The sequence below is a fragment of the Coenobita brevimanus genome, chromosome 2 (assembly GCF_032717465.1).
Source record: "Coenobita brevimanus isolate Jiangsu-jjx chromosome 2, ASM3271746v2, whole genome shotgun sequence".
In the NCBI taxonomy this organism is placed as follows: Eukaryota; Metazoa; Arthropoda; class Malacostraca; order Decapoda; family Coenobitidae; genus Coenobita; species Coenobita brevimanus.
The window spans coordinates 857,501-870,000 of NC_136955.1; the positions used below are offsets into that span (position 1 = coordinate 857,501).

Genomic DNA, 12,500 nt, shown 5'->3' on the forward strand with positions numbered 1-12,500 from the left:
GTCTGGCTGTGGTCGTAGATTTGGAGTAAGATGCCATTTTTTTTATACTGGGATAGCCACTTTCTCCCTGCAAGTGGCATCCAGGTGGAACTACAATCAACTATTCTTTCGTGTGCACTTTCATTTACATCCAGGCACCATGCACAGATCCCTGCCACCTTGCAACAATATCAGTACGGTAACTTTATATGATGCATTAATTTGTTTGTGGCCACCCTAAACGGGATTGAGGCGTCTGGCAATAGATAGATAGATAGATTAATTTCTACACTGATGCTATGATATCTTTTGCTGTATGTTCTGTCTTAAATTCCTGTCCCGTCTAAAGCACCAATCACTCCAGGGAATACGGTAATTTGCATGAGGGCAGCTTTATTTCCGTCTGTTACTGGTTGACTGAGAGGAAGCTTTATAAACTGTCTTGGTACAGCATTTGAAGAGCCTCGGGTGTTTCTGTGATGACCCTGCTTACAGTATGTTGTGAAGGCCTTCAAGTCGTCACTACTACAATTACTACATCTTCCCTGATTCAGTGTAAAGCAGCGTTATTACAAGTTTCATTTCAGGAGTGCCTTGTTCCCTGCAGTTCGGTTTGCTAGTCTCCAGTACTAAATCAGTCACCAAAAATTATGCCAGCACGGTCCAGGTGGTATCTTTTCATTAATTCTGTAATCACCAAGTTCACTGAGCACATATTTCCTGTCACGAAAGGTTCTTGGTTGCCGATGACACGTCTTGTTGCTGTTACACGGCGGCCATGTTTATTGTTTATTGTTATGATCGGGCAGGAAGTCTCGTCCTAAGTGCTATAACCCCTAGGGAGGATTTTTTAGTTATTATTCAAGTTATTGCGAATTTTATGACTTTTGACTCGCTTCTGTGAATTTAGGACATACTTCCGCCATTTTGAAGGTTTATAATGCAGTGTGGACCAAAATTTAGCGAGGGTGAGCCTCCCGAGATTCGCCTCTCCCTTTCCTCCGTAGTTATTCTAAACCTGGTTTATTTGTTTTAGGTACCCATTAAATTTTCTTTGACTAGAATTACGTTTAGTTTTCTATATTTATACTAGGGGTAACTTTTTTTATTTTATTGCAGGAGACCCTGTATGATATAATCTTTTTTTTTTTTTTCATCAGCTGAGAGTCTTAGGAATCTAGAAACGTTAATAATGTGATCATTAACTTTCTCATGGTCGGATCAGCTCTTGTATCCCATCAAGACGAAGTTTTAGAACTGAGAATGAGTCTATCTATAGCCAGGCGCCATAATCCCGTGAAGGATGGCCGTTTGACTTTGGGTTAGTTGTTTTACGCCAGGGACACTACCCTCCGTCAACCTACTTGTTGACACGCAGGTAACACGTATGGGTTGGTTATATGGTTACCACCCAGCGATGTAAATGGTTTCCTGGCTTACAGGAAACCATTAGGCTTGTCACTCAGTGTAAACCGCCAGAAAAGGAAAGAAGGGTAATAAAAAGTGACCAGAAAAATGGGAGAAATAGGAAGGGAAGAAAGCAGACACAAAGAATGATAAAGGTGGAGGAAGTAAGCAGCATTGCATCAAGCGAGCGAATGATGCTCGCCATCACCTACCACCATGCAAAAATTTGTCACAGGATAGTGATCAGGATGAAAACACAGTTACTTTATTAATACATTCTCAGACAATTACAAGGCAGACAATTTACGATATAGTAAATAGGCTTGAAAGAATAATACGCAGATCTGCTAAAGCTTATTGGGGAAGTGTAATTATTTTATTATAAAAACTGAGCGAGCGAAGGAGTAAGGACACTACATTTAATGAACACCTATAACTGTTTTTGTATTTTTTTTTTTTTTTTGTATTAGCCTGCATCCCACATAACAGTGCAGTCAGCAATTACAGATATTAACTTAAAAAAAATCGTGTTTGTCCACACTTTCGCGTCGTGTGTTGATGATAAGGCTTTAGCGATTTTTAACTCCTTCCAACGTGAACTTGGTGGACCACAGGCTGAAGTGCCCATCCCCGGCAGTCTACCATCATCCTTTTGGGGGATAGGGAGGGAATATAAGGACGTTCGTATAACCAGGCAGAAAAGCCGCTCGGTTATATCGGTGCCATCACGTGAAGGCGTCCCTCTCTGTGTTCTTGGTTCACGTTATTCACTCTGATAAATGAAGATCGACCACAAGGGAGTCATTAAGGAAAACAACCGTCAAATGTACAATTAAAGTCCCTATTTCCGTTCTACCTTGCGTTGGGAGTGACAGTGTAAAAATAAGGTTCCTATTTCCATCTTAAAATGGGTTGTGGAAGTGACAATGTAAAATTAGGGTTCCTATTTCCATTTTAAATTAGGTTGGGGAGTGACAATGTACAACTAAGGTCCCTATTTCCGTTTTAATTTGTACTGAACACTTTTGGGTTGTACTATGACTGGGCGGAATTTGTACGTGGAAGAATGAACCTGAACATTCTAAGCAGAGTACGTTTAGGGATAGAATGACTGTATTTATCAGAAGTATGTCACATCTAAGAAGAATGAGTTTGGTTGCGATAAACAGAATGAGTTTTACTATAGAATGAAGTTTGTTACAACAAATATAATGAGTTTTACTATAGAATGAGTTTTGCTGCGAATAGAATGAGTTTTTACTATAGAATGAGTTATGTTGCGAGAAACAGAATGAGTTTTTACTGTAGAATGAGTTATGTTGCGAGAAATAGAATGAGTTTTACTGTAGAATGAGTTATGTTGCGAGAAATAGAACGAGTTTCACTGTAGAACGAGTTTTGTTGCGAAAAAGAGAATGAGATTTACTGTAGAATGAGTTTTGTTACGAAAAATAGAATGAATTCTACTCTCAAAATAATAGATCTGACTAGAATGACCCTAGTGAGAAAAATAGAATGAGTTTTTATATCAAGGTGTTAGATATGAGTGGAATGAGCTTTATTACCAAAAATAGAATGAGCTTTACTGCCTTTAGAATGTGCTTTACTAGTAGAATATTACCTCTAGAATGAGTTTACTGATAAATATAGAATGACTTGGTATGAAAATATTAGGCCTTAGAATGAGCTTTATTACCAAAAATAGAATGAGCTTTACTGCCGATAGAATGTGCTTTACTGGTAGAATATTACCTCTAAGTAGAATGAGCCTTATTGCCAAGTTAGAATGAGCTTTACTGCCAGAATGATTACGTTTTATTATCAAAAATATATATACTTTATCTGCACTCTATATTCTCTGACTAGAATGATCTTTATTACCAAAAATAGAATGACTCTTAATACCAAAAATAGAATGAGTTTATTGTCAAAAATAGAATGAGCTTTACTATCAAAATTTTAGGTCCGACTAGAATGAGCGTTACTAGTATTACCCAGAATAGAATGAGCTTTACTAGTATTACCCAAAATAGAATGAGCGTTACTAGTATTACCCAGAATAGAATGAGCTTTACTAGTATTACCCAAAATAGAATGAGCGTTACTAGTATTACCCAGAATAGAATGAGCGTTACTAGTATTACCCAAAATAGAATGAGCTTTACTAGTATTACCCAAAATAGAATGAGCGTTACTAGTATTACCCAGAATAGAATGAGCTTTACTAGTATTACCCAAAATAGAATGAGCGTTACTAGTATTACCCAGAATAGAATGAGCTTTACTAGTATTACCCAAAATAGAATGAGCGTTACTAGTATTACCCAAAATAGAATGAGCGTTACTAGTATTACCCAAAATAGAATGAGCGTTACTAGTATTACCCAAAACAGAATGAGCTTTATTACTATTACCAAAAACAGAATGAGCTTTACTACTATTACCCAAAATAGAATAAGCTTTACTAGTATTACCAAAAACAGAATGAGCTTTATCAGTATTACCAAAAACAGAATGAGCTTTATTACTATTACCCAAAATAGAATGAGCTTTACTAGTATTACCAAAAACAGAATGAGCTGTATTACTATTACCAAAAACAGAATGAGCATTACTAGTATTACCAAAAATAGAATGAGCTTTATTACTAGTACCAAAAACAGAATGAGCTTTACCAATATTACCAAAAACAGAATGAGCTTTACCAATATTACCAAAAATAGAATGAGCTTTACTAGTATTACCAGAAATAGAATGAGCTTTACTATCAAAATATTATGAGTAGAATGACTCACTGAGAATAGAATGAGTTTTAAGTGTATCAAAGTAGAATGAGTTGTGCTATCTTCTTGCCTCTGCACTTCTTCGTGACTAGCATCATTTACTGGTATTAATCTAGTATTACAGCTTAACGCTCGAGAGAGAGAGAGAGAGAGAGAGAGAGAGAGAGAGAGAGAGAGAGAGAGAGAGAGAGAGAGAGAGAGAAAGTTCGAAAAATGAAACAGGTGAGATTATTTACTGATGAGAGAGAGAGAGAGAGAGAGAAAGAGAGAGAGAGAGAGAGAAAGTTCGAAAAATGAAACAGGTGAGATTATTTACTGATGAGAGAGAGAGAGAGAGAGAGAGAGAGAGAGAGAAAGAGAGAGAGAGAGAGAAAGTTCGAAAAATGAAACAGGTGAGATTATTTACTGATGAGAGAGAGAGAGAGAGAGAGAGAGAGAGAGAGAGAGAGAGAGAGAGAGAGAGAGAGAGAGAGAGAGAGAGAGAGAGAGAGTTCGAAAAATGAAACAGGTGAGATTATTTACTGAGGAAAGAGAGAGAGAGAGAGAGAGAGAGACAGAGAGACAGACAGACAGACAGACAGACAGACAGAGAATCAATTATAAAGTAACTGTTGAACAAGGCAATTGGACTGTAGTAATAATAAGGAAATTCACCCAAATTACCATAACTTTTGGGGACAACTGTACATCACAAACTACACAGATCGTACAGTTCAGGCAAAGGGCAGGACACTCCGTAACACCCTTTCCTAAGCGATTTATTTTACACCTTAATCTGTGTGTTATTTATATAGTTTAAATATAATATGGATGTGGATGTGATAGGAAGCGTTTTGGAGAAACACACTGAGGTGGTTTGGCCATGTGGAGAGGACGGAGGGTGAGAGACTGACGAGGAGAGTGTATGTGAGTGAGGTGGAGGGGGGAGAGGGAGGGGGAGGCCAAGGATGAGATGAAGGGATGGAGTGGAGAGGTATATGAGGGAGGGAGGTTGTGACAGGAAGTGTTAGGAGAAACACACTGAGGTGGTTTGGCCATGTGGAGAGGACGGAGGGTGAGAGACTGACCAGGAGAGTGTATGTGAGTGAGGTGGAGGGGGGAGAGGGAGGGGGAGGCCAAGGATGAGATGGAGGGATGGAGTGGAGAGGTATATGAGAGAGGGGGGTGTGAGCTGGAGGCAGGGCAATGAAATGGTGGGGGACAGGGCGACATGGAGGTGATTTGTTTGTGGCCACCCCTTACGGGATTAAGGCGTCTGGCAATAGATAGACAGATAGATAGATAGACAGATAGATAGAAATAACAGCATAACACCTGTGAAGACTGCCAGGTGTCATGTAGAAAATAAATCGCTAGAGAACAGACGTCAAGAAAAGCCAGAGCACAGAATCAAAGAAATCAGGCGGACATAAATTTCCACATCCTAACGATAAACACCGGGGTAGTGAACGATGATTTCTGAGACTTACTGATATTATCTATGAAGGCCAAGGAAAAGTTCAGAATATTACGTACAAGTTCCATAATTCTTCGACTAGAAATGAACTGATATTATTGTCCGCAAAGCCAAATGGTTTCCTGTAAGCCAAGAAATCATTTACAACGCTGGGTGGTAACCATATAACCAAACCATACGTGCTCCCTACGTGTCAACAAGTGGGTTGGTGGAGGGTTAGTGCCCCTCCCCGTAAAACAACTAACTCAAAGTCAAACGGCCACCCCTTACGGGATTATGGCGTCTGGCAATAGATAGATAGATAGATAGATAGAACGTAGAGACAGCTACTGAGACGGGGTACAGCTGCGGACGTCAATAAATATCCACTTCGATACGATAACCAACGAAACAGTGAGCAATAATTTTCGGAACACTGCATGCTGAGGCCAACCAATATTTCAGAATGCTGTGTGGGCATTTCATTAATATTCGATTAAGAGGTGGATTGATATGACTGTCCACATCTGTACACGTTAATGCGCTTGCCGTATTTACATCAACTAACTTTGTCCACGAGTTCGACCGGCGCGAAAGTTGAACTCGGGTCTTACCACTTGTGAACTGGACCTGGTAACCAATGCACCACCGAATCCTCCTTACCTTACAACTTACAGCCTACACACAGAACTTTAGTATGAGATCCTTAGACTTATATACAAAGTAAGATTTTTAGAGATTAAGACGCGTCCATACCAAGTGCATGCTGGCGCGGGAGGGTGCAAGCAGGTGTAAGCAGGTGCGGGTGGGTGCAGGCAGATGTGAGTGGGTGTGGACATGTGTAGATGGGTGTGGGAGGGTGTGGGCAGGTGTGGGGGGATGTGGGCAAGTGCAGGCAGGTGTGGGCGGATGTGGGTGGATGTAGGCAGGTGTGGGTGGATGTGGACAGGTGTGGGCAGGTGTGGGAGGATGTAGGCAGGTGTGGGAGGGAGTTTTACAAGCATTCGGTGTGGACGCGACCTAAGTGGAAGTGATAGTGACCAGATTCGCAAACAACCTTATAACTAATCTCTTGTTGTAGGTAGAATTTGTTTTTTTTGCAGGAGGAAGGAAAGGAATGGAAATATTTGGCAGTCTCCTTCCCTGTCCTTCCTGCAGGTTGTAAATTTTGCTTCCTTCTTCTTGAGGCTTCACAAGGTGTATAGTCGTTTTGCTTTGTTTTCATGTGACGGGACTGGGCTACCTTCACAGCCTGATTAATGAGTCGAGATTATGAGGTAGCCATGCGTTCTCCTTGGTTACTAGTCAAATCAGTCCTTCAGTTCGACATATGGCCATCATCCGAGCTGGAAGGGGTCCGGAGGTCTGTGCCAGGTGAGGACAAAGAGACTATAGCCGCGGTCCTCCTTGTCACAGCACTGGAAGAGCTAGTGAGTTATGAAAGACATCTCCTCTTCCTGTCGCTGCTTCTCCAAACTTTCCTCCTCATCCTGCACATCATCGCCAGAACTCATGCTAAGCCCACACTCACTCTGCTTGTACTTTGGCTTGCCCTGGTACAAGTATTCGTCCACCAGGGAGATCGCACACTGGTTGTTCCCGCTGGTACGGACGTGGTCTTCGTTTGAGTTCTTCTGGAGGCGGGCGAGGATGATCATCTGGAAAGATATGACGTGCTGAAGGAAATTATGGTCATGACTTTTATGTGATTATGAAGAAATAACAATAATAATAATAATAATAATAATAATAATAATCATACTTTGGAAGGGAATTTGGGTCTATCTATCTATCTATAGCCCAAAGCCCTAATATCGCAAAGGGTGGCCGCACACAAAGCGCCTCCAAGTCGCTCTGTCACCCACCATTTGACGGCCCTCCCCGAAACTCACTCCCCCTTTCCTCATATACCTCTCAACTCAACGTTTATGTGATTATGAAAAAATAAAAATAATAATAATACTTTGGAAGGGAATTTGGGCATTGTCTGAAATCTGTATTATAATTACAACTGGATATTATCTCGTTCTATAATTCTTCATTTTAACTAGGCATAGATGTTCGTTTTATTCCGGTTTATTTCCCTTAAATGAGTGACACCAAAATGGAGTGTTTGCAAGAAGGTCAGGTCACTGGATTACACACGTCCTGCTGGCACCGACGAGGAGCCTTCACGTGGTGGCACTGTAGCAACCTGGGTGGAACAGCAGTGGCGTCCACCCCGGAACCTTCTCATATTTCTCTGCACCTCGCCGTGGGAAGGGCCCTGGTGTGACTCTGGTGTGGCGTGGACTACTACGAGGGACGGCCCCAAAGAATCAGTTGCTTACCTGTGGTCGACGGGTATGTTCGGCCAGACAGAACGGGGTTAAGCTACGGCAAACAGTAACAGAAGCGGTGCAACTCACGTCTCTCCTACTCATTGCACATCCGTTGCAGTTGCACACTCCCACCCGCACCTTGCCCACGTAGATGCCCTCTTTGTCGTGGGTACCGTCTGCCAGGCGTCTGTGGAGGGATGAATACTAGGGGTTATACGATTTGCAGGGGGTGGCATCTATCATCCACTCACTTGATATAGTGCTGCCTACTTCTCTCTCTCTCTCTCTCCATCGACTCCTATAATGATTAACGCCCATCCCTCTCTCTCCCTTCCTCCTTTCACCTTTTCTCCCTCCCTCCCTCTCTCTCTCTCTCTCGCTCCACCCACCTCCATCGTCACCTTCCCATCACAACCACCGTAACATACCAACAACACTACACACACAACTCTCTCCATCCCTCCCTCTCTCCATCCCTCCACCCCTCCACTCACCTCCTCATCTCCACCATCTCCTTCCTGTCGTGGTCGCCGTGGCAGACACAGTAGCGACAGGCCCTCAGTAGCACACACAGTTCACGGTAGAGAAGCTTGTGACTCAGCCCATATATAAGTGGATTCATCATGCACGATGTCTTAGCGAACACCGTAGGGAAAATGTACCTGTGAATGGATGGATAGATGGATAGATTGATTGATGGATGGATGAATAGATAGACAGATAGACAGATTGATGGATGGACGGATGGATGGATGGATGGATAGATAGATTGATGGATGGATGAATAGATAGATAAACAGATTGATGGATGGATAGACGGATGGATGGATGGATAGATAGAGTGATACATTCATATATACAAACATAGATTGATTGATGGATGGATGGAGAGAGGGTCTGATGGATGGATGGATAGATAGATAGATGGATAGACAGATAGATAGGTAGATAGACTGATAGACAGATAGATAGATGGATGGATGGATAGATAAATAAATAGATAAACAGACACAGATCTATATAGATAGATAGATAGACAGATAGATAGATAGACAGATATATAGATATAGACAGATAGATAGACAGAAAGATGGATGGATGGATGGATGAATTAACTGAGAGAGAGAGAGAGAGAGAGAGGTACTGACCAAAAAGTACTGAGCTTTGATGTGAAGACTGAGGTGAGGGAGACCACGGCGTAAGGGGTCCAAAAGGTGACAAAACTCAGTACCATCACCAAATTGACCTGAAACATAGAGACATAGGATTTTAAAAGGAAAGAAGAAGTTTGGTTACATCAGGCTGGTAACCCCGGCAACGGTGGTGGAGAGGCACTACCACAGCTACCACACCCACCACAGCTATCATACCTATCACAACCACCACAGCTACCACACCCACCACAGCTATCATACCTATCACAACCACCACAACTACCACACCCACCACAGCTATCATACCTATCACAACCACCACAACTACCACACCCACCACAGCTACCACAACTACCACACCCACCATAACTACCACAACTACCACACCCACCACAACTACCACAACTACCACACCCATCAAAACCACCACAACTACCACACCCACCACAACTACCACATCCACCATAACTACCACAACCCCCACAACTACCACTACTTACCCACAACACATGCTGCTCTACTCCGTTTTTGCAGTTACTCTCACACAGACAGACGTAATAGCGGCAGCATTTAAGACCCTCCGTCTGAAAAGGAAAAAAAAAAGTAATTGCGGGGTTAATAAATGAGAGAAAGAGATGATAAAGAGAGTGAGAAAAAAAAGAGAGAAGGAGAATAGAGACGGAACCTGTACACACACACACACACACACACACACACACACACACACATACACACACTCATATTCTGACATACTTGCTCACTAAATCCAACACAAACAACACATTCTCTCTCTCTCTCTCTCTCTCTCTCTCTCTCTCTCTCTCTCTCTCTCTCTCTCTCTCTCTCTCTCTCACACACACACACACACACACACACCTGAAATTTGCCCACGAAATCAAAGTCCTAAAACAGAAAGAAAAAAGAAAGAAAGAAAGAAGAAAATGTATGGCAGCAAAGGGGGTACTGAAACTAATGAGAGGAGTGAGCAGTAAAGGGTTAATGAAGGTGGATTGAGTGGGTGAAAGGACGACTGATGTATTGCATGAACCCAGAGCAGCAACAACAACAACTGCTACTACCACCACTATTACTACAGCTACAACAACAACTGCCACTACTACAACAACAATATAAGAGTCTGTATGATGTGTGAGAAGGAGAGAGGTAATGAGAATCAACAGTTTAGAATCAACAGTAATTTTAGTCTATCTGGTTAATGATTAGGTGGAAAGTTGATTTTAGTACACTCCACGCCAAGCGACCTGTCTCCCAAGCCCCGCCCCCTTCACCCGCAGCCTGGAGAGTGGAAGGACGAGGACTGGATGCCACGCCTACAGGGGGAGGGGCGTAGCAGATAGCTTGCATGACGGCGGGTATATCAGGAGACAACTTTTAGAATATATTAAACTATTCATCCGTAGCTGTGAAGGGATGGGGCTGGAGAGGGACGCTTTCACGTGGTGGCACTGATATAACCAGGCAGCTCCACTGCCTGGTTATACAAACGTCCCTCAGTTCCCTCCCTATCCCCAAAAAGATGATGGTTCACTGTAGGGAGAGGAAAACTTCAGCCTGCAGTCCACTGAGTTCAGATTCAATTGAACCTACTACTATTACTTCAGCTACTATTACAGCTACTACTACCACCATCACTACTACTACTACTAATACTACTACTACCACTAGACTATTTCTTTACCGTAGGAGTGAAGCATAGTAATGAAGGGGTTAGGGAAGACTATATCAAGACCTCTACTACTACCACCACCACTATCACTACTACTACTACTACTACTACTATTTCTTTACCCTCCAGTCCACAAAAAAACTCAAGACAATATGGCGTCCTCAGTCTGAAGGGGTGAAAATAATGACGGGGGAAAGAGATGAAGTGTAATTCAGAGAGAAGTGAGGCTCTCTCTCTCTCTCTCTCTCTCCATACTTCCCTACTTCATCTATCTGTCTGTCTGTCTTTCTCTGGTCACTTCACTTATATCTATCTACCTATCTATCTGTCTATCTATCTATCCATGTATCTCTCTCTCTCTGTTCATCTATTTGTTTGTCTATCTTCTCCCTATCTAATCCATCTATCTGTATGTCTGTCCACCTACCTACCTAACGACCATTTCATCTATCTATCCACCTATCTATCCATCCACCCATCTATCTATCTATCTATCCCTCTATCTATCATTTTGTCTATCTACATACCTACCATGTATCTCATCCATCCATCCACCTGCCTACCTATCCATCCATCCATCCACCTACCTATCCATCTATCTATCTATCTATCCTTCTCTCTATCATTTCATCTATCTACCTACCTACCTACACACAAAATCACTCAGTCAATCCGTATGTATCTCATCCATCCATCACACAAAATCACTCAGTCAATCCGTATGTATCTCATCCATCCATCCACATATCCACCTATCCATGCATCCATCCACCTACCTACCTATCTATCCATCCATCTATCTATCTATCTATCCTTCTATCTATCATTTCGTCTGTCTACATAACTACCTACACACAAAATCACTCAGTCAATCCGTATGTATCTCATCCATCCATCCACCTGTCCACCTAATCCATCTGTATCTCATCCATCCATCCACCTATCCACCTACCTATCTATCCATCCATCTATCCACCTATTTATCTATCTATCTATCTATCTACTCACCTGCACATCGCCCTCCCCCACACGGAACAGTCGTGGGTTAGTCTCCGGCCATCTCAGCTGCAGGGTACTGGATTTCCTAAGGATTTTTGAGTAACACAGTACTAAGGCGGCCAGCTGGATCAGGAAGCAGAAGATTACCAGGCCTGAGGGATAGAGAGAGAAGGGTAATTGGGTAACTAGAGAGAGAGAGAGAGAGAGAGAGAGAGAGAGAGAGAGAGAGAGAGAGGGGGAGAGAAACAGGTTCATTACAGAGAAGAAAATATGGGATAGAATAGATTAAATAGATAGATAAATAGATAGACGGACATAGATAGATATACAGAGAGAGAGAGAGAGAGAGAAATAGGTTCATTACAGAGAAGAAAATATGGGATAGATAGATTAAATAGATAGATAAATAGATAGACATAGATAGATATACAGAGAGAGAGAGAGAGAGAGAGAGAGAGAGAAGGGGTCTGGCTATAGACAGATAAAAAGCCAAAGACAGCTAGATAGACAGACACAGACATACGAAGAGATAGCTGAAAAGACAGACAGACAGACAGGAACACACACACACACGCACACACACACACACACACACACACACACACACACACACACAAACAGGCCTAAATTCTCCATATCAATTTAATCTCACCACACCGTAAACAAAATCAATACAAGACAATGTTTATGTTCCTCTGTCTACCCATTCGTGTTTAGCCAAGTGATCAGGAGAAT

The 12,500-nt window shown here is 42.1% G+C and overlaps 1 protein-coding gene across 1 annotated transcript in view; it reads right to left on the bottom strand.

The window, feature by feature from the left end:
- Nucleotides 1–7,031: 7,031 nt before the first annotated feature.
- Nucleotides 7,032–12,500, bottom strand: part of LOC145391008 (rhodopsin, G0-coupled-like) — a 12,035-nt gene continuing 6,566 nt past the window's right edge. The window contains exons 5-10 of the mRNA XM_080265744.1: nt 11,775–11,917; nt 9,580–9,663; nt 9,074–9,171; nt 8,420–8,587; nt 7,935–8,112; nt 7,032–7,262 (exon numbers count right to left, since the gene is read on the bottom strand). Of these exons, the coding sequence (XP_080121870.1) occupies nt 7,032–7,262; nt 7,935–8,112; nt 8,420–8,587; nt 9,074–9,171; nt 9,580–9,663; nt 11,775–11,917 (902 nt within the window). The remainder of the gene's footprint in view (nt 7,263–7,934; nt 8,113–8,419; nt 8,588–9,073; nt 9,172–9,579; nt 9,664–11,774; nt 11,918–12,500) is intronic.